Here is a 21,832-nt window from a genome sequence, read left to right on the forward strand (position 1 = left end):
TACACCTAGTTGAAGAATGTTAATGTTGTTGTTGCAAGGACATTTGTCCGGGGGTGATGTTACGCTGGACTTGTCTCTTTAAGAGACACGGACTGTATCACGTGGCCCCGACACGTGACGCGTGACGCCGGGGGGAGGGAGTTTCAAGGGTCAGTAAGAAGTTGTATTAGGGAAATAAAAGACGTGTTTCCCAACCCTCGGTGTGCCTGTCTTCATTGCGAGGGCCCATCCGGGTTTAACACACCCCAAAGTGACATCACGGGAAGAGATGGAAAACAACCTTTTACCCCTTGACAAAACAGGAAGTGGTATCACATAGCATTGTTCCTAACTACACTATGAAGAATCTGGTTACAATCGCGCTGTAACGTCATAAACATTTCATACAAGAATGAATCACCATATGTATCGGCAGAAAAAAACATGCTATAACTGCAACTTGCGAAAAGAAAAATACATAGTACGAAATGGATGCTTATTCTACTCTAAATGCTTTTTGGAGTATTTTGTCAGCATTGCGAATTTGCGGTGTTTAAGAACACACTAAATCAGTAACTCATCCCCTGAAGTGTACCTGAAATAAACCTTTAAAGAGTCTAGTGATTATTGTATAGAATTATTTGTTATTCCTATTCTTTCTTATTTAGGGTCACTGCTCAAAGTGTTACACGTGTGGAAAATCCCTGTTTTAAGAAGCCTGAACAAGAAAGCCAGCCACTCCAGAAAGAAAGAGCCACATGGCATTGGCCGTAGCCCAGGAGCCCAGGATCTTCAATTTGTTTTTTTAAAAAAGTTTTTTTTGGGTAGCAAGTTAGACCACAGGGGTACCACAGGGGTAACACGGAAGATCTCAGAGGTCGCAAGTGCGACCCCGGTGACCCCTAAATGAAGTCCCTGGTAGTATTTTATGAATATCGAAGGTACACACACTGAAAAAAGTACACTTATTGTGCTGGGTATAGAGATCCGAACAAATTAATATTAAATGACTGGCACCTGGTGGTACCAAAGGGCACATGGAAGCAAGAACTCGAAAGAAGAGACTGAGAGTGACTTTAGTCCTTGCTTCTAAAAATACAAGGCTCCATGCCACATTTTCATGCCACTAAATATAATGATAATAAATATGGCAGATTAAGTTTTGTAAACATTTCATCATTTTATGAAACACTGACTGCAGCAAGACTCAGCTGCTTCGAACCAATTACAGAAGAAATCTTCTCTGCACTTACCAAGGATACCAACCTTGCAGGATCTCCAAGCGACCCTTGCACCTGGACATCTTCAAAGAAATCCTCAACCACAAAACCGCAGCGACACACTTCCGTCACCTAATGAACCTGTCACAAAAACAGGAATTGTACCAACCTCCTTCAAATCAGCATACATCAAACCACTGATAAAAAAAGAATCAGTAGGGCAGACGATTCAAGCACCTACAGACCTATCTCCAACTTGCCCTACCCAGCGAAGATCTTGGAGAACCAGGCATACAAAATCCTACTTAAATACGTTGAAACAAACGGAATACTCGACCACTTACAGGTTGGCCTCAAACCGATGAGAGGTAGAGAGTCAGCACTCCTATCGATATGGAACGACCTGAAAATAAACGCAGACAATGGCACCCAATCTGCCCTCATACTACTGGACATATTTGATGCATCTGACACAATTAGCATGCAACACCAATAAAAGACAGACAGAATTTGGCATAGAAGAATCCACCCTAAGGCGGCTTACCTCCTTCCTCACAAATCGAACCGAAAGAACCCACTCACCACCTTTCACCTCAAACACCAAAAATATCTCCTGTAGTATTCCAAAGTGATCCAGCACCCCCTACTTTTCAACAGCTACATGACCCTCTGATGAAAATAATTCGAACCCACAGAATGATCGCCCACAACTGCGCTGATGACACACAGCTGATTGTGAAGATAATCACAACCCAGGAACCAAACAACAGCCTCAGCACTGGCTCACAGACATCGACAATCGGATGACACCGAACAACCTTAAATTTAACCTGGCAAAAACAGAAATAATGGTTTCAACTTGCAAAAGCAATGCAACCAATCCGCAATTGGACGGGCCAACAGGCATGGGAACACAAACAGAGACTTTCAACGTGGTAAATATCCTAGGAATACTCATGGACAACCAGTGGCGCAACATCATTGAGCTAATCGGGATTCAGATCCGCCCCTGAAATGTGGGTTGAGGGGCCGGGCTTCCACACTTTGTTTTTGTTATGCAGATAGAGGAAGTAACCCTTTCCTGAAACCTGCGGCGTTAAAGGCTTCCCCTACCTCTCTGCTTAACAAAAAGCAAGTGCGTACATCAGCCCCCTCCCATTTGGATGTGAAAGAACACAGAACATTGTTATAGTTTGACTTGCATCCGTGGGGAGGCGGCTGCTGATGTGTGCACTCACTTTTTGTTAAGCAAAGAGGGGAGGTAAGTCTTTCCTGAAATGGATGGCGTTAAAGTTTTACTGTGTTTGCGCAGAAAAATGTATTTGCACAAATGCAGCAAAACTTAAAAGCTGCTAATATCATGACAGGCTTACCTCACATCTCTGCATAGCAGAAATCAAATGCGCACATGAGCAGCCCCCTCCCCACAGATGGGAGCCAACATATAACAGTGTTATATGTGCTCTTTCCCATCGAAGAGGAGGGGGCTGATGTGCGCACTCGCTTTTTGTGAATCAGAGAAGTGATGGAAGCATTGTTTTATGTTAGCTCAATATGTATGCATACATGGTGCAAGGATTATGTATATGTATTATGTAATGTGTGAGTCTGTGTGAAGGAGGGCATGATGAATAGGGATGGGGACACGGGGCGCTTGTGAATGAGCAAGTGTACGGGGAATGGGGCGTGAGTGAATGGTATGTTTAAATGAGTGAGTGAATGGTGGGTAAGTGTGTGTGTGTGTGTGTGTGTGTGTGTGTGTGTGTGTGTGTGTGTGCGTGCGTGCGTGCGTGCGCGCGCGCGCACGATGTGTAATGCTGTGCCGAGTAGCTGATTTTGGCCGGTAAAGTGCAGGAGTTGGGGGGTGCATGGAAGCGATGGGAAAGGGAAGGGTGTTGCACACTGTACTACTGTCTGGTCCCCAGGTAGTCACTTTTGCTTAAAGGGTGATGCCTGATCAGATGCCTGGGCTTTAGATATAGAAATTATCAAAGCAATTAAATGGGTATATTGTCTTTAAATCCAATCACTTGGTTAGTCTTGCTAGCATACTGTGCAACCCTTAGGATTGAATAGAGGGGGCGGAGCCTCCAAGATTGCCCATTCCAGTTTCTGAAGTGGCCCCTCCCATCACCATTTAGCCCCCTCACCCCAGAAATGTGGGTTTCATCGCGCCCCTGTCGACAACAGACAATGCTTGGAACCGCAAGTCCATGCCATTCCTTTTCTTTCCACACAGAACCCTTACAATCATATCCCTGATACTAACAGGAATTGACTACAAAAACAGCCTTTACCTAGGAATGCCAGAAAGACTCATCAAAAAACTCCAACGGCTCCAAAACATTGCAGCCAGGATTCTCCTGAGATAAAACAGAAGATTCCATATCACTTCAGCTCTGAGAAGCCCTCAAAACACATCAAATCCAAAGCCCTCTGCATTGCCCATAAATCCTTGAACAGACAAGGTGCCAAATTCCTCCAGGACAAGATCCACTGTGACCAGCCAAGAAGGTACCTAAGAGCAAGCGACGACCTACAGATAGAGGCAAAACAATATGAAAAGAGGAAATGCGGAGGAACAGCATTCTCACACGTAATTGCTAATCTATAGAACACCATGCTCAAAGAAATTAGAACCACAGAAGAGCACCTCACCTGCAGGAAACAACTAAAACCGTAGTTATTCAACGGACAATGACAAGCGCAAAGGGACAATGGCAGCAAAACATTGAGGACTGAATGAAAAACACTAAGGGACATGGTCACAGACGCCAGTAGAGAAAACAAGGAGGACCTGAATACCCCACTGCCACCTTTCCCCATCCCCAGCTAGAGAGATCATGGAAGAGTATCCCACCCAACAGCAAGACACCCCTCGCGCGAATCTATGTACTTAGGAAAGCCCTGCCAGGTAACACTTTAAATCCAAGTGTCAAACTAACCAGGTACCACCTACATAACTAGGGTAGGCCAGTCACGCACCACTTCCTCAAAGTTATTGCATTACCTGCCATGAGTACATTTAACAGCCATCCGTACAATAGGCCAAAGCGCAACTGCCCTGACTAATCCTCGCTGAGTAAATAGTAACACACTAGGTACAACCGACCCTCTGCCCATGGAAAAACTGCGGGGTTGGTTAGCCTCTGTGCTTGGAGGGAAGCCAGTGCTGGCCAACGGACCACAGCCAAGAGCGTTTGGAAGGTACCATGGAGCAGCAACCAAAGACATACATCAGAGTCACTGTCGAAACGAAACGATGTACTAAGCAATCCCCCTATCCTGCTCCTCCAACATAACCAATGCCACTATGCACGACTAGGGGCTAGACACACTACACATAGACACACCTAGCATCAGTCGAATCCTTGCACTCAAACCTCAGAGACTCTGGAAATAACTTTTAGATGGAACATACTAGTGCACATAATCCATAAATCCATCAGTACTACACAAAAGCACGCCAACATAATTCAACCGAATACATAACGGGCATCTGGAACATTGGACCACCCTTATGGATACAACTAACCAGTGCACACGCCCATAACCCCGCCCTAACCTCACACGACCCACACACCCAACATAAAACACTAGCACACATCTGAGGAACTGAGTCCTACCCTTATGGTGACGACGAGCGGGCCTCTAAACCAACTTCCACAACGCACACAGGCACCAGTTTCTCCTGGTTCTGAACCTATCCTATCACCCTATCCTCACTAACACACCCCGCCCTTTTCTCTTGCAGAGCCACATGAGCGCGTGGAGACTGCTCCTGGGTGGTAGCGGTGCGCGGTATAAATCACCCTTCTTTTATGGGGAAGATCTCCATACACACTGTTTTCTCACACCCCTCATCCTACCCTGGCCCAACATCTCGCTGTATCCTCATGTGGTATTGATTTTCCATTTACGATAAAGTGACCATTCATCAGATGCTATGCTGCACTAAACAAAAACTGGCAAAGCCAAAGATTTGGCATTGCTAAAGGGAGCTAAAGGAAGCACCTTGGACTGCGCGAACTGTCTACCATGCCCCATGCAGAGAGCAGGAAGGCGCCATTAACGGGCCATGGAGGCTCTGGGAGAGGAGTGCCGCATCCTGGCACTCCACCAGTCCAGTCCGGCTCGCCAGTGAGTTTCAGTTTGAGCTGTCTGTTGCGTGCCATACCCCTTATATGTATTAAAATCCTTCTGACACCCCCCACTTGGTGCTAAATCAACACCAAGGGTGCTGCTAGAGTGCCTTCCATACACCATAACTATTGAGCCCAGACAGGCGGCATTAAAGTGCCACCGATGAGCTAAGCCACTTGATATGATAGGTTATTTATAACGTGCTTAATTCCAAGGCGAGCAGGTTGCCGCTGAGCTATCCTCCCGAGACTTGGGGAAACTAAAGCACCATCTATGAATGAAAACTAAGTTGATGCTACAGTGCCAAACTATTTGAGGTTCTGAAAAGCCACATATATGAGCCAACTGATTGTGTCGATCTGAAGTGGATGTGGCACATTACACAATCCTAATGACTACACAAATAAAGCCAAACCAAATTGTGCTACATCTAATTGTGATGCCAAAGCTCCACCTCTAACACAAAATTAATTGTGATGCAAAAGTGAAATATTTGAGCCAAAAAGAAACAGTTGTAGGACACAATGTTCTGCTTGAACCAGGTCATCTTTCTAGTTACACCCTATATACTAATACCTTTGCCCATAAGCCAACCGTGAAAAGGTTGACGGCTATGGCCTTTTTTCATTTGTGAGCAGGATGCCACAATTCAAGGAAACGTCACGCGCATGAATTATGGCTAATGATTCAACCGGATTTCATCATTCCAATGAATTATCCTTTTGGAGACATACCTAGAACCAAGATACATAAATATAGAAATGCACCCAGACAGGTGCAGGCACACCTACATACTTCATATTGTGGAGATAGCCAGCTGAGGAGACATAGGGGCTCCTAGCAAGTTTGGCGGTGCCGCAAAGAAATGAATGGCATTCTTACTGTTACCGCCAGGTTTTTGGGCTCTGACTGAAGTACTGCCATTTTTCTTACACTGCCAATTTACAAGTATGTGCTTAAATTAGGTGATTTGTCAAAAGGTTTCAGGTACATCCTTGACTTGAACACTAGACCCTGGAAATTACAGAGTGCCATGCTGCCAGCCATGATCGGGTGGTAATTGCGCCAAAACAGATGGCAGTATTGGTAACCAAGTGTCAAGGTGTCTCGAAAAACACTACAAGTCCCAGACATGGTTCAAGGGTTTTTATTGAACTGTTCAGCAGGGCACTGGGGCCGTCCCTCTCCCTCTCATCTAAAAGCACCCCTCCATCCTTAACCCAGGCGTCCCTACCCCTCAAGTTAGTATATACTTCTGGTATCCACTACTCTCTAGTTTCTTACTTTGCTAGAAGGGACAAGCTGTCTATTTAATCTCCCTCAGTGTATTCCTAGACTGGGCGTACACAATCAATGCTGTTAGTCGATTAACAGGGATAATAGTGAGTGCCTTCAGACCTGCTGGCCAACCATGCCTTCTTCCTATAATGCCCACCTATTCCTCTCCCTCTCTTTCTGATGCTCTCCTCTCACTCCTCTCCTGCTCCCAACTCCACCCACCTTCACTCGTTGTACAGGCTGTGTCTCACTCCTCTGTTCTTCCAATCTCTCTCACTCCTCCTACCACCTGCCGCCACCCTTTGATGTTTCTTCTTCTTCCTCCTCCACTCTACAACTCCCTCCTCCATGCTACTTCTCCCTCCTCCATGCTAGTACTCCCTCCTCCACACTACCACTCCCATTCTATCCTATCTTCTCCCCAGTCACATCCCTTTTCCTCTCACAGAAACGTCCCACTCACTCCCCACACTCCATCTAAGAATTGTCACTTGCTAGTCATGTACGAACACTCAGCCCACAGTTCACTTTCTCTCTCCAACCAATCGCTTACCTTTTCGTTAATGTGCCTCCACTCTCCACCATCCTTCCTCTGGCTGGTCTCTTGGTCTGCCACCTTCATCACCTCTAGCCTCACCTGAACAACCTACAACTTCCTGTTTCCTCTTGCTTCTCTGATCCTCCTTCACCTCCACTGATGGGTTCTCTCACCCTGGCCAATTTGTTCCTGTCCCTCCAGCCTGGGAGGGGTTATAATCACAGGAAGTTACAAACATTGGGTTAGGCCCGCCCCTTTCCCCTAGGTAGCCCTCACTGCAAAGTGTCCGCGTTCATGTTAGGGGTCTGAGGCGAGGTCTTCGGGGTAGGTGTAATCCTATTGAGCGGTTTCCGCATTTACTGTAAGTCTCTGTGGTCTAGGATGGCCGCAGCTGTTATGCTGCCATGCACACAGATGCTGGGGAGCAGTGCACGTAGTCTGGAAAAGGCACGCAGGAGCTCTGACTCCCCTTTCATTGGTTCTCTCTCTTCCGGTGGGATCTGTAAGCACATCGCATGAAGCCTGGAAAAGCTGCGTTGGAGCTCTGACTCCCCTTTCATTGGTTCTCTCCCTTCCGGTGGGATCTGTAAGCACATCGCATGAAGCCTGGAAAAGCTGCGTTGGGGCTCCGGCTCCCCTTTCATTGGTTCTCTCGCTCCGAGTTGGATCTGTAACTGGATTGTGTGGTGAGCTGATGGGCTGTGCAGGGGTGTTGCTAGGTTTGGAAAAGATCTGGGGCTAGGCTAATGTCGGGTCGGTTGGGAGTCGGGGCAAGCTAGCCGTTTGGCTGTAGCGACTGAGCTTCTATCCGGGGCTATAGCCCCCTCGGCTCTCCCCTAGCAACGCCTCTGGGTTGCTGTCCATTAGGTGGTCTCTTCTTATGGTTGGCCAGTAATTTTGTCAAGAGGTATGAGGTGATGCAAGTTGGTATGGCACATGTAAACACTGGCAGTTGGAGAGGGGACAGGACATGTGTTCCTGTCTCCTTGTGCCAGGGTCAGGTTTCTGACTTTGTCACACAAGTTACGTCGGAATGAGCCCCATAATATATTTGCAAACAGACATAGAAAGACAGGTACACGCACATATGTACAGACACACTTTATTGCCTACAGCTGTACCTGCGATGATGTGTATATTTCTACCATTTTCTCTTCTTGACCTTTTATCGAACGCTTAACCCCTTCCTCATCTTAGACCCCTACTTCTCAATATATACCCCTTTGTATTCTTTCGCTTTCACCCAGCTGCCCTCCCTAAATATATATCCAACCCCTTCAATCCCTTCTTTCATGCCTATTTTTTGTCTCATTTGTATGGTTTTATTACTTTACTTTTATATTTCATCCCATCTCTTATGTGATTACTTTGTCCATCCCTCTGTTTTCTTATACTTCCCCCAAGTTGTAATCACGAGCTTCACTCTTTTCTCTGTAGTTCCATGCCTATCCCACCCACCCCCCTCATGTCCCCATTCTCTCTCCCTGTCTCCTCTGTGTTTCTTCCCTTTCTCACCCTTCTCTTTTTCTCTCACTGCAGCTTGCCTCACCGTCCTCCATGACAGCCGCCTTGAGGGGAATTTCCTGTTACCTGAAGGAGGTAAGCATCCATATACAGCATCTTAGTAGCCTCCTCTATGACAAGGCTAAACAGATCTACACCACCGCAGTGCATCCGCAGACTCTGTGGGACCATACCGTAATGTTACCAAATACACACCGTTCCACAACACCCAGAATGCAAATGTTTGTGAAATGAAACCCCAGGATTGGGGCATGGTGCCTGCTGTAAAATGGACTAATCTGATAACTTTGAGCTAGGGGTGCCACTTCCGGTGTCCATGACTCAGATTGATTCAAAGCTCTGCTGATTACTCTCTGTGTGACCTCAGGTGACGCCTTCCCTGTACCCCAGCTCTGTTACTGCTGCGGCTAACTCAGTGCTTGGGGTTAGTTGTGGGCCCAATCCTACTCGTGCGGTCCTCTCTCTAATGATGTCTCTGACTTAATGGGTGACCAGAGGCAAGTCCTTCCTCCTCCTTCTCCGTCTCCTCCCCTTGTATCAGTCTTGCCTGGACTCTGCCACTGATTCTGTGCCCTCAGGGGAGTCCACTCACCATCTTGTGCCCAAGTCAGCACCGGTGCAAAGATTTATGGCACCTCAGTCAAAGGTCCATTTGCCCTCTCCACTGCAATGGGGTGGGATCTGCAGCGTGTAGGATCCATCAGTTGGCCAATGTCCCTCAGGCAGCCATGCTGTGGTACCACCCCTGGCCCCAGTCCGACCTGGCTCTGCCACAAACTCGCTCTATGATGACAGGTAAGTCTCGGCCATCAGCTCCCTTTGCCTGATTCTCAGCTCACCACTGCCACCTAAACATGTGCTCTCAAATTCTCTGTGCGGTCCTCGCCAATCATGGCATGGATGGTGTACGTTACTGCTCACAATAACTGGCTATGTGTTTAGAAGCAAGCATTAGTCTCCCAGCCTGCCCATAATACTCCTTATTTGGCAAATGTGAGGTGGGAGCTGTCACAGATCACTTGGATTCACTCCACATCCAGGCATTGCATGTTACTCTCTGGTCTTAAACCTCACTTCTAGGTTCCAGTATAGCAGGGATGTCCAAATCCAGGCCTCGAGGGCTGCATCCATGTCACATTTTCTGGAATCCCCTCATTAAAATTCATGAGATAAATTTGCATGCAATGATTCTAAATGTATGCACATTTTTGCTTCTAAATATTAACTCCAGGCCCTCGGAGCCTGGAGTTGGACAACCCTGCAGTATAGCATTGCCCGGCGGCAGTGCTAATATACATCCTTCCTCGCATTGCAGTAACCTACAGATCACGTGTCTCTCCCCAATAGGTTATGTGCATTATAGTCTCGCGTGATTGACAGACCAGGGTTTACAATCTCACACTGACTATCACTGTGCAGAAACGCAAAACATTAAACAGCAAAGAAATATACTCTGCTCTGGACCCGCAGGCTGCATGCTGCTTCCTCTTCTGATGTCACTCACTGTTTTCGGGCATAGGGATATTCACAAAGTAGAGCACAGCCTCAGCTATTAAAAAAACTCCCAAATGAACAAATGGAGTAGAAGTAGATGGAAACGTTTTTCTATTGAGAAAATCTGATGGTTTACACCAAAACTTCAACGGTAAGGAACAGCGCATTTATTTTAAAGAAGATGTCTCATTTGAACACTAAATTAACTCTAATGCAAGAAAAGTATCATAACAGTACATTTAAACATTAAACAACACTCACCTTAAACATGAACGTTAACCCTGATGTGAAGTATGGACCCAAAGGTACCTCTAATCTTAACACAAACTCTACCTCAAACCTTAATAATACACCCTACCTTATTATCTCATGTGAAGGAGGGACGTGAGACCCCAGGCCTCGTTACGGCCGGTGCGGAATGGGTTAACGGGTCCCGCTAGTGGGTGCGGACCCGTTAACACCATTCTGCACGAATACAAGCTCCCCTTGCGGGACCCAGTAAGGAATACCTGGTCAAATCGGGCATCGTTACCGGGTCCCGCAAGGGGAAGAGGGAGCAAACAACGGGCCGCTCGTAATCGGCCCGTTGTTAGCTCCCTCTCCCATTCCCATTGAGCCCTATGGGGGCTCAGATTGGAATGGGGAAGGTCCAGGCCCGGGTTCCCAGAGGGAGGAATTACCGGGCCCTCCGTACACGGAATGGCCCGGTAATTCCTCATTCTGGGAACCCGGTAAAGGAGCCCGATTTGGCGGCAGCCATGGAGCTAATATGAGGAAGAAGAAGAAATATCAAAGGGTGGAGGCAGGTAGTAGGAGGAGTGAGAGAGATTGGAAGAACAGAGGAGTGAGACACAGGCTGTACAACGAGTGAAGGTGGGTGGAGTTGGGAGCAGGAGAGGAGTGAGAGGTGAGCATCAGAAAGAGAGGGAGAGGAATAGGTGGGCATTATAGGAAGAAGGCATGGTTGGCCAGCAGGTCTGAAGGCACTCACTATTATCCCTGTTAATCGACTAACAGCATTGATTGTGTACGGCCAGTCTAGAAATACACTGAGGGAGATTAAATAGACAGCTTTTCCCTTCTAGCAAAGTCAGAACCTAGACAGTAGGGAAAACCGGAAGTATATACTAACTTGAGCTAATAGCTCCATGGCTGCTGCCAAACTCGTAATGAGGCCCCCTGCCTCTAATTCTAACTCAAACCTAAACTTAAACCCCAATCACAACCCAAATGTGGAGCTAGGACCCATGACGAAGTCCCCTGCCAGTGCCTGGTGGTGGTGAATCGGGTGGCCATGGAAGGCATGCACGATCTCCCAGACCATACCACGTCCCCCCTGGGTCATGGCAGGGGATTGTTCAAAGAGATATGGCCACCAGCTCCTTCCCCCTTTAAGGGATACCCATGACTATGTGGTGAGTCAGGGCCATGTGGTTTGTCCAAATGCCGGCAACCCGAGTCGGGGAAACTAGGAGTAAAACTAACTGCACCACCGAATGTGAGAATGGCTGGACAGGTGGCATTGACCATATCATGGTTGTTGCAGAAGTCCAACGAGGGAGGTTCACATAGCAGCAGCAGATGCACAGGGACGAAAATCGAGATGCGGACTAGCCTAAAAAAGGCTTGGTTTTTTAGGGCTCGATGGCACTGCATCTCCCAATTACAAAGAGGTGAAATGAATCTCTGATCCTCACTGCACCAATCCACACAGACATAGCCCACACATTGTAGGCTCTTTAGCATAGGACCCATCTGGAGAACCTACGGCCTGACAAAAGCCACAGGGATTCATGGAGTAGTTTGGGTGACAAGATAAGCAGATGGAGTGGCAGGAGTGGTTATTGGCAAAGTGAAGTGCAGGCAAGGTGGAGAAGCAGAGGGGAGGCTGAGGTGGAGCAGGAGCAGGAGGTAATACGGAGGAGTACAGAGCTGGCTGAGGTGAAGCTGAAGGAGGATGGAGAGGCGTAGAGCATGGGCTGAGATGGAGCAGATAAAAGGATAGTTTGGAGTAAGAGAGCGGGTTTAAAGAAAACATCAGGGGACTGTCAGACACACACAAGAGAGGACAGAAGTTGAAAAGAAATGTCCAGAGAAGGTTGCAGGAGTCCCTAGAGAGAGGGAGGTGAGAAAGAAATGCCAAGAGGAGATCGGAGGAGACAGCGGAGAAAGGAAAGAGGTTGGAAGGAGGCAATCAAGAGGGAGGTGAAAGAAATATTAGAAAAAGAAAGGCTGTCACGGGAGTCTCTGAGGGAGGGTTGGTGGAAGATCAGTAGTAGCCCCCCCAGTCACTAAATAGGGTGAGCTTGAGAAGGATGGAGCTACAAGCATGTGCAGAACACTGAGTAGTATGAGGGAGAGACAGCCTGGAGGAGAGAAGATGCAAGAGCAGATCCACCAGCCAAGAGAATGTGGCAACACAAAGAGGCGTAAAGTAAGGAATGGCTGTGGGGAAATGTGCCAAGATACAGACAGGGAGGCAGCGAGAGAATAGAATTAAAATCCTTATAACCCCTCCGACAACATCCTCTATGTGGAACTGTAAGGGCTTGGCTCACTACTGCTGTGCCTTGGCTGCTGCAGAACAAGAGACGTCCAGATGTGAGGATGAGAAGCAAAGAACCGGAGACAGTGACTCGCAGGACATGCAAGAGTTTCGGGGATACGAAGAACCTCTAGGACTGTGAGCGAATTGAACCGGTCCTCTGTGTTGGGGAGGGAACTCAGATTGAGATGCGCAACCTAGTAGATGGGAACTATTACAAGCACGAAGAAGCCCTCCTGATGTTGCCACTGAAGGTTTATGTTCCATTCTTCAGATTTGCCCCATCCCCGCAACAAGCCCAAAATTACCTTTGTTAAACTAGAGCTTCTCTTGTCTGCCTCGAGTTGACCCTTCTCAGTTTAGACCATAATCGTACAGTGGTTGTTATTAAAAATATGCTCAAACCACCCCCTCCCACATACAGCATTCTGCTAGTCAACTATGGCATCCTCTCCTACACATTCACACAGAATTAACCTTCTCTTTGATACCTTTGTCAACCAAGAGGGCTGCCTTGTTTGGTAAATAGCACAGCCATCTTTGCATTTCAGTTACTTGGCTGTTATGTGTGAATTAAAAAAAATAAACGACTATATCCATAATCTATACATAACAGGCAATTCATTCAAAACACATCCAGGTTATAACAGCAACAGGCCCATTAATTATGAAATGCAAAAAAGGAAAACACCTTAAGGACAAAACCCTAAATGGGAAAGAAAGAAAGAAAGAAAGAAAGAAAGAAAGAAAGAAAGAAAGAAAGAAAGAAAGAAAGAAAGAAAGAAAGAAAGAAAGAAAGAAAGAAAGAAAGAAAGAAAGAAAGAAAGAAGGGGGCAGGGTGGAGGGGGGGCTAAACATACAAATCATTAAAATCATCACAAATGGCTGCATATTTATGAAGTCACTGTTTATACTTGAAGGATACCTTCTCCCCGCCGGAGAGGAGCGATAGGCTGTGAAGCCAGTTATGGGCTATGCTGCATGGGCATCCCACAAGCGAGGCAGGGTAACTGCTGTTACCATCGGCAGCTGGGAAAGGGGCAGCCCCAACACCCCACGCCTGCTCCTCTCCTTCCCCCCAGCTACGCAGTCTCGGCAGCACAAAAGCCACGGAAGGGTAAGGTGCGAACAGTCATCGCACCCTTACTCCAAACAACAAGGTGCTAAGCGCCATAAGGAAACAACCATCAGGCAGGGCCCAGGTTCAAAGTCTTCCCCCACCAGGGGGTCAGACAGTCGGCTATCCGGCCAGGGGCTGCGACAACAGCGGCCCCCACCACATGCACAACAAAAGACCCAGGGCCTCCCGGGGCCCTATAAATGAGAGTAGCATGCTCAGAGTAAACACAATCTGTTTGTGGACCCTGAACGGGGACCCAAGCAAACAGGAGGTTCACTGTTTACTCAGTGTGTTCCAAATCTTCTTGCTTCTTTAGCAATTCTTGAAGTTCAATGTACATCACAGTGCCTTTTTCCTTCCTGAACATTGTACTGTTCAAACCAATTGCAATGCAGTTTTAACGAAGGAAGAAACGGCAACCGAACGGCCAGCGCGGACGCTGTCAGCTTCAACATTTTCGGCATAGACCGAAAAGCGAGCGGCGAGCGTGTCCAATCCACAGCAAACAAAGACGCGTGCTGCGGAATCAGCCACAAAACCAGTGCGAACGAAGGAGAAGCGCCACTCGAACAGCACGGCACAGACGGTTTCCGATTCAACACTTTTCAGGTGAGCCACCGCGCTGGGGCTATGAGGGAGGAAAAATAGACATTTATGTCCAGAAAGGATACATTTTATTACAGTGGACCGGAACCCCTGCGTTATAAGGCAGATGTGGCAGGATAACGCAAGCCAATTTTAAACTGGGCAGAGTCACAAACCAGCATGGGAGCTCGTCTTTGCTTGACAGCAACGCAGAGCTGCGAACCCATTTTCAAACTCGGCGGGCCCAAAGACTGCAGATTTAAAATACTTTCTGTAATATTGCAGGGCGATCGCACAGCGAAACCAATTATTTAAATCCAGTAAATCAAGCCTGGGGGCTGCCCAAGTTTTCTGAAACCCAGGCAAAGAAGGCACCAGTCAACAGTTACCCACCACGGGCAACAAATAGAACAGGCGCAAAGAACTCGCTGAAAACAACGGTTTAACTCCGTGATAAAACCCCTTTTTCTTTTTCCTATAGCAGGCATAGAAAAACATGGGGCCCAAACGGAAAACACGGGCACCCCCAACACCGGTGCAGAAGCCCAAATCACCACAATTGCTAGCAGCCATTGAAGCGGCAGAGCACTACGGATGGGCATGGGGTAGAGAAAACATGTACGGCCTACCCAGGGAAGGAATTACCAGCTCACCCAGCCAGGAGGAGGTTCCTGCACCATTAAAAATATCCAAAGATACCAGAAAAGGTACCAAAAAATTATCAAAATTATGCGAGAATATAGCGGAATTACAGCAACTAATGGTAGAAATAAGGGGGAAACAGACGCAGCCCGCAAGGGAACCTGGGGCCTCAAACCCCCCCCATCAAAATAGAACCTACTATAATGGTTGTCAATCCACCCGTAACACTACCTATAGCAACTCCACCACAACAAGTACAGCAGTTGCCAATAGCGGCCACAGCTATAAATGCAACAGCCTCCACAACTCCAACAACTGATCCAACAGGTGCCCTAAAAGCATGGACAACGCCAGGCGCAGACAACACATGCGCGACAGGGACACCCGGCAGCAATACAACTGACATTATATCAATCTGTAATGCGCAAGTAGAACAAAAAATGAAATCTTTCCAAACAGAGATATTAAATAGATACAAAAGATGCCTGGCATGGAACATTGATACCACAATCAAAGAAGCCATATGGGCCAAAGAGTTGATAGAAATCTTTTCCCTAATAGTAGCACAGTGCAAAGGGAAAGACGCTTTTAGAGATCCCAAAAAAATAGAAGAGAAAGTCATTGCCAGGAACGCCCAGGTCGAACAAAACTGGGACAACTGGTTACAGGCCTTTGCCATACTAGCAACAATATGTGAAGAAAAATTTCCCATGGATGGTAGGAAGATCTGGGCATACGTTGATAAAATAAGGGAAGTAAAAGTAACACAGAAGGGGAAGACATGGCTTGCATACGACATCAGATTTAGGAGGAGCATGTCAGAAAGACCAGCCATTGAGTGGGATGAAGTCCAGAATGATTTATACACCCTCAACGCCGGACCTCCCCAGGAGGAAGATACCATGCATTCTTCTTCCAAAAATAGCAAAAATTCGCAAGTAAGCAAATCCCATGACAACGATAGATCTAAAAAAGGGGAACAGCCCTTTCGGAGGAACCAGCCTGGGTCGGCTAAAAATAATGCTCACAGACAGAACAAACAGCAGGCTGTCAAATCCAACATCCCATGCAGAAATTTTGGGAAAAACCAGTGTACATGGGGCAAAGAATGCTGGTACAAACACACCTGCACAAACTGCAATGGCGACCATGCAACAAGCAATTGCACCAGACTACCAGCCAAAAAAGAATGATATCCCAATTTTAGAACCAGGACGAACGCCCATCAACCCGGGCAATTTTAGGGACGCTCTAACCAGCTACCCAGACACAGAAACCAGTTTGATAATATCGCAGGGTTTCACCAAAAGGTTTTTTTATCCCATTTAAGGGCACTGGGTCACAAAACATCCCGATGAACCAAAAGTCAGCCAGGGACAACCCCCATATAGTAGAAACCAAAATCAAGAAAGAACTGCAACTGGGCAGGGTAGCAGGTCCATGGGATGCCATGCCTCTGAAGGACTATTTAATATCTCCACTAGGCCTGGTCCCCAAAAAAGAACCCGGAAAAATGAGACTAATCCATCACCTTTCATGCTTTCCTGCCCAAAAGGCCAGTCTCTAAACGATGGCATCCCACACACAGAATACGCTGTAAGTTACACACATTTCCAAGAAGCGGTAAGGCTCATACAAGAGTGCGGCAAAAATGTCTTGATGGCTAAACTGGACATCGAATCTGCTTTCAGACTCTTGCCCGTCCACCCAGAGTCACAACAGTGGCTAGGTTTCACTTTTAACAACAAATTCTACGTAGATAGATGCCTTCCCATGGGGTGCGCAGTATCCTGTGCACTATTTGAGCAATTCAGTTCCTTTTTTCATTGGGCTTTCCTAAAGCAGAGGCCAGGGACAAAAATAGTGCCTTACCTAGACGATTTCATGGTCATAGGCCACCAAACTCCGAGGAATGCGGCCAGGCTTTAACAAAACTGGAGCACATGGCCACTCAATGGGGAATTCCCCTAGCGGGGGAAAAAACCACCAAACCAGACACAAACATAATCTTTCTGGGCATCGAAATAGACTCGGCAAAGGGGCTCTGCAGAATCCCCGAAACAAAAATATCAGAACTCCTGGCTAAAATACAAAACCTGATAAAGAGAGAAAAGGGTACTATAAAGGAAATGCAATCCTTAGCAAGCAGCCTCAATTTCGCATCCAAAATAATACCTCAAGGGAGGATATTTTCCAGATGCCTAGAGTTCAAAATCAAATCACTCACCAAACCACACTTGCATATCCGGCTAGGCAGAGAGGTGAAACAGGACCTGGAAACATGGGGAATATTCCTCAGAGATTTCAACGGGTCTTTACTTTGGCAAAAACTTTTAAATACCCAGTCAAACAGGGTCCTATACATCGACGCAGCTGGGAGCAAGGGGTTTGGAGCCATACTAGACTCCGAATGGGTGGCAGGACACTGGCCCAATTCATGGCAAACAGCAGGGTGGACAAGAAACATCACCCTACTAGAAATATTCCCCATCTGGCTAACATTACACATCTGGGGTAGGCGACTAGCGAATACGGAACTTTTGATTTGGTGCGACAATATGGCTGTAGTGGGCTCCATAAACAGAAGGTCTACGAAATGCCCTTTAGTATTAAAAGTATTACGAGCCATTACAACAGTCACACTACAAGTAAACGTTGTACTCAAAGCGAAGCACATTTCAGGGGCAGATAATAACATTGCTGATACCTTATCTCGCTTCCAGTGGACAAGATTCCGAGAGCTTGCGCCGCACGCCCAAGAACAGATGACGCCAATACCAGCAGAATGCTGGGCAATAGTGGGAAGACAAGGATAATGGCATCAACGCCAACGCCAGAGAGCACAGGCCGGGATGCCCAACGAAAACCAGGCACCTATAAAACGGGTGCCAACAACACATTGGCATCAACGCCAGCACCAGAGAGTGCAGGCCGGGATGACCAATACAAAGCAGGCACCTCTAAAAAGGGGGCCAGCTACACGTTGGCATCAACGCCAGCGCCAGAGAGCCCAGGCCGGGATGCCCAACAAGAATCAGGCACAACAACAACGGGTGCCAACAACCTCACAGGCTTCCTAACAGAGATGGCAGAGAGGGTGGTGGCAAACACCACAGCAACACAGTACAGTAAGTGTTTGCAAACAGTATTCAAAGCCACAGGTTTAAACCACATAGAACTAATAACGATTAAAGATATAGAAGTATTTTTAAAATGGGCCCGGGAACAAGCTTTCAAAAGGAGCTGGGCTAAAAGACACCTGGTGGCAATCTCATACTTTACGAAAATTCGGGGCGATTCAGACCCCACTCAGAACACACTCATTTCTTATGCAATGAAGGGATGGGGCAGATTGGAGGGGCCGCAAGTGGATACCCGCCGACCCCTTGATTTCACCAAACTGGTACAGATAGCAAGCCATTTGGAAGCCATATGTTGGCACCCTTACAAGATAATGTTATTTAAAACAGCCTTTTTCCTAGCCTACTTCGGGGCTTTCCGGGTAGGTGAACTCATCGCTTCCAGCACCAAGGCCACAAACGGCCTGGGCGTCATGGAAATCAGGGTGAGACAGGAGAGTGTTAATATAGAAATGCAACAGTCGAAAACGGGTGCAAAAAGAACCATCAATATTTGTTGCATCAATGAGGCAACAAACTGCCCGGCGTGCATCACCAAGCTCTATTACGCACAACGACCTAAAGTGGGGGGGAGTTTTTTAATCCACAAGGATGCATCGGCCCTAAGCCGCTACCAATTTAAAGGAGTGCTGATGAAAGCAATCAGCAGAGCAGGGTGAGATCCCAAACATTTCGGCACTCATTCCTTCAGGATAGGTGCCACCACCGCTGCATGGCAAGGAGGTTTAGCACCGCAACTACTAAAAAACATAGGGGGATGGAAGTCAGACTGTTATAAAAGATATATCAGACCGCAATCGATATAGCCATCTGCCCTAATAATTTGTCTTGCTTTTCCCTCCCTCCCACCACCACAGAAACAACAGGCGAATTGAGGACCACACGCCGATCAGCATGGATAGTTGGCCACTCATTCGTTTTCAGGACAGGCAGATGGGCAGAAGAGACTAAAGATGGGCCACCTTTCAGAAACACCATTACTTCATGGTGGGGATACAGAGGCCTACGTTGAGCGGACGTCCACGAAACATTAGCGGAACTGGTGGCATACAGGGACCCACCAGAATTCCTGATCATACATCTAGGGGGCAACGACCTAGTCAACACAGCTAGACGCACTCTATGCAGGCATTTCGCACAACTGGAGGGGTACCGAAATATATTTCTCAGCCATCTTACCAAGAAAGAAATGGCTAGGAGCCAACTGCTACACATCTATAGACATATCCACAAGAAAACTGAACAGGACTATAGAGAGATTCTGTATGACTAGAGGACTGGGTTTCATAAAACACCCAGTCATTACACTAGGCAACCCAGACCTTTTTCTAGACGATGGCACCCATCTGTCTAGCCAGGGCATGGAGCATTTCTTTCGGGAAATCAATACAACTCTTGCTCTCAGGGGCTGTCTCTAGGGCATACTCTTGGGGGAACACGGCCAGCCGGGAACCTGCCCGTGTGTGGCGGCACGGGTCAGAGGGGGTAACCTCAGGACCCGGTGCCCAAAAGTATGATACCATCATGATATGTGATATTGTTATTGTCATAACACATATCTGTACAATAAAACCATACGGCCTTTTTATTGCCAACACTTGAAACAAGTTGTGAGCCTATCATTATGGGTGAGGGTTTGGGGTTCGGCCATTACTAATGCATGCATGTGGGTTCAGCAGTTATGGGCAATGCTGCATGGGCATCCCACAAGCGAGGCAGGATAACTGCTGTTACCATCGGCAGCTGGGAGAGGGGCAGCCCCAAACCCCGCGCCTGCTCCTCTCCTTCCCCCCAGCTACGGAGACACGCAGTCTCGGCAGCACAAAAGCCACGGAAGGGTAAGGTGCGAACAGTCATCGCATCCTTCCTCCAAACAGCAAGGTGCTAAGCGCCATAAGGAAAACAACCGTCAGGCAGGGCCCAGGTTCAAAGTCTGCCCCACCAGGGGGTCAGACAGTCGGCTATCCGGCCGGGTGCTGCGACAACAGCGGCCCCCATCACATGCACAACAAAGACCCAGGGCCTCCGGAGGTCCTATAAATGAGAGCAGCATGCTCAGAGTAAACACAATCTGTTTGTGGACCCTGAACGGGGACCCAAGCAAACAGGAGGTTCACTGTTTACTCAGTGTCTTCCAAATCTTCTTGCTTCTTTACCACAGAACCCACCCACCCTACAAAAGGGGAGAAAAACGAAAAGAAGTACAAGGCACTGTACGGTGCCCACAACAAGTCGTGGGACACAAGAAGGTGGCAAGGGTCCGAGGGGGTAACCTCAGGACCCGGTGCCCAAAAGTATGATACCATCATGATATGTGATATTGTTATTGTCATAACCCATATCTGTACAATAAAATCCTACGGCCTTTTTATTGCCAACACTTGAAACAAGTTGTGAGCCTATCATTATGGGTGAGGGTTTGGGGTTCGGCCATTACTAATGCATGCATATGGGTTCAGCAGTTATCAACTGTAGGCCTGGCATCACTCTTCCAATGCAACAAAAACGACTATTCTGACACTCACTGACTCAGTATAGTTCATACATATTTACGGTCTATCCAAAATACATGTAAAATAGAGTACGCCTAAGGGATCTCTCTAGATATTCTTCACATGAACCTGAGCTTTTCCAAGGTGGTATGCAGTGATTATATCGAATCCAAAACAACGAATGAAAAAATAACGAATGAAAAAAACAGCTAATTCCAAAATAACTAATTTTGAAAAAAACAAAAAATGGGGTTGTGAGAGGGAATAGTGGTTTTGGCGGTGGGGGGAAAGTATTATTATTTTTGAAAAGGGGAGATTTAGGGGGGAAACCCCCCCAAAAAACAACAAAAAATGAATTTGTTATTTTTTCCTTAGTTATTTTGTATTCGTTATTTTTTCATTAGTTATTATTTCATGAGTTATAATGACATGTAACCTCTAAGGGCATTCCACGTGATATTTATGTGTTTCCTGCACCTCAATGCCTCTTGCGTGCTTTTTAAAGGACGCTGCAGATCGCCCGCCTTCCAGTGCTGTATATATTGAAGGCCGAAGGGGGGTCTTCTTTACCAGAGAAAAGTGCAACATTTACTAATATTGATGACAGTTACTCTTCCTGTAACCCTTATTTTAATGTGGATCAGAGACCCTAAAACCCAATGCAATAATAGGCTTGTCAGCTGTGAAAGGCCCCCAACAAACCTGACTTCCGCTTATCCCTATGAAGACCACACACCCTCAACATCTTTCTGACAAGGTGGCATCTTACGTTTTGTTCTTTCGTCATGCCCAGAAACGGTCCACCAAGTTAAACCATCTAAGTTTTAGAAGGGACCGTGAACTTAGAATGGTCAATCTGATCTCACAGGTGATCAGAAATAGTCTCTTCCGAGTTAGAGCCATCAAGAGAATCTTTCCCTTTCTCAGTTTCCTGCAGAGTCCAGGCGTGCCTGGCACCGATCTTATCGAGGATAAACTGTGCCAACAGTATGTTTCTGGGACTCCCTGCAATATCCCGAAGAGCCATTACCGTGGGTGCCAAAGGGTCTGGCGCGTTTGTGTAGTGCCACTGCCCACCAGCTTTAAGTTCTATTCACTATTTACCTGTCAAAGGATGAAACCACTTCAACCC

General features: G+C 47.1%; 1 protein-coding gene across 4 annotated transcripts in view; it reads left to right on the plus strand.

Annotated features, from left to right (window-relative positions):
- Positions 1 to 21,832, plus strand: part of DOC2A (double C2 domain alpha) — an 890,443-nt gene that overhangs the window by 728,643 nt on the left and 139,968 nt on the right. For all 4 annotated transcript variants that reach the window (XM_069651975.1, XM_069651972.1, XM_069651973.1 and 1 more), the window contains exon 7: positions 8,698 to 8,757. In XM_069651975.1, coding sequence (XP_069508076.1) covers positions 8,698 to 8,757 — 60 coding nt within the window. The remainder of the gene's footprint in view (positions 1 to 8,697; positions 8,758 to 21,832) is intronic.

The sequence above is a fragment of the Ambystoma mexicanum genome, chromosome 3p, assembly GCF_040938575.1.
Source record: "Ambystoma mexicanum isolate Mex_15411 chromosome 3p, UKY_AmexF1_1, whole genome shotgun sequence".
Lineage (NCBI taxonomy): Eukaryota > Metazoa > Chordata > Amphibia > Caudata > Ambystomatidae > Ambystoma > Ambystoma mexicanum.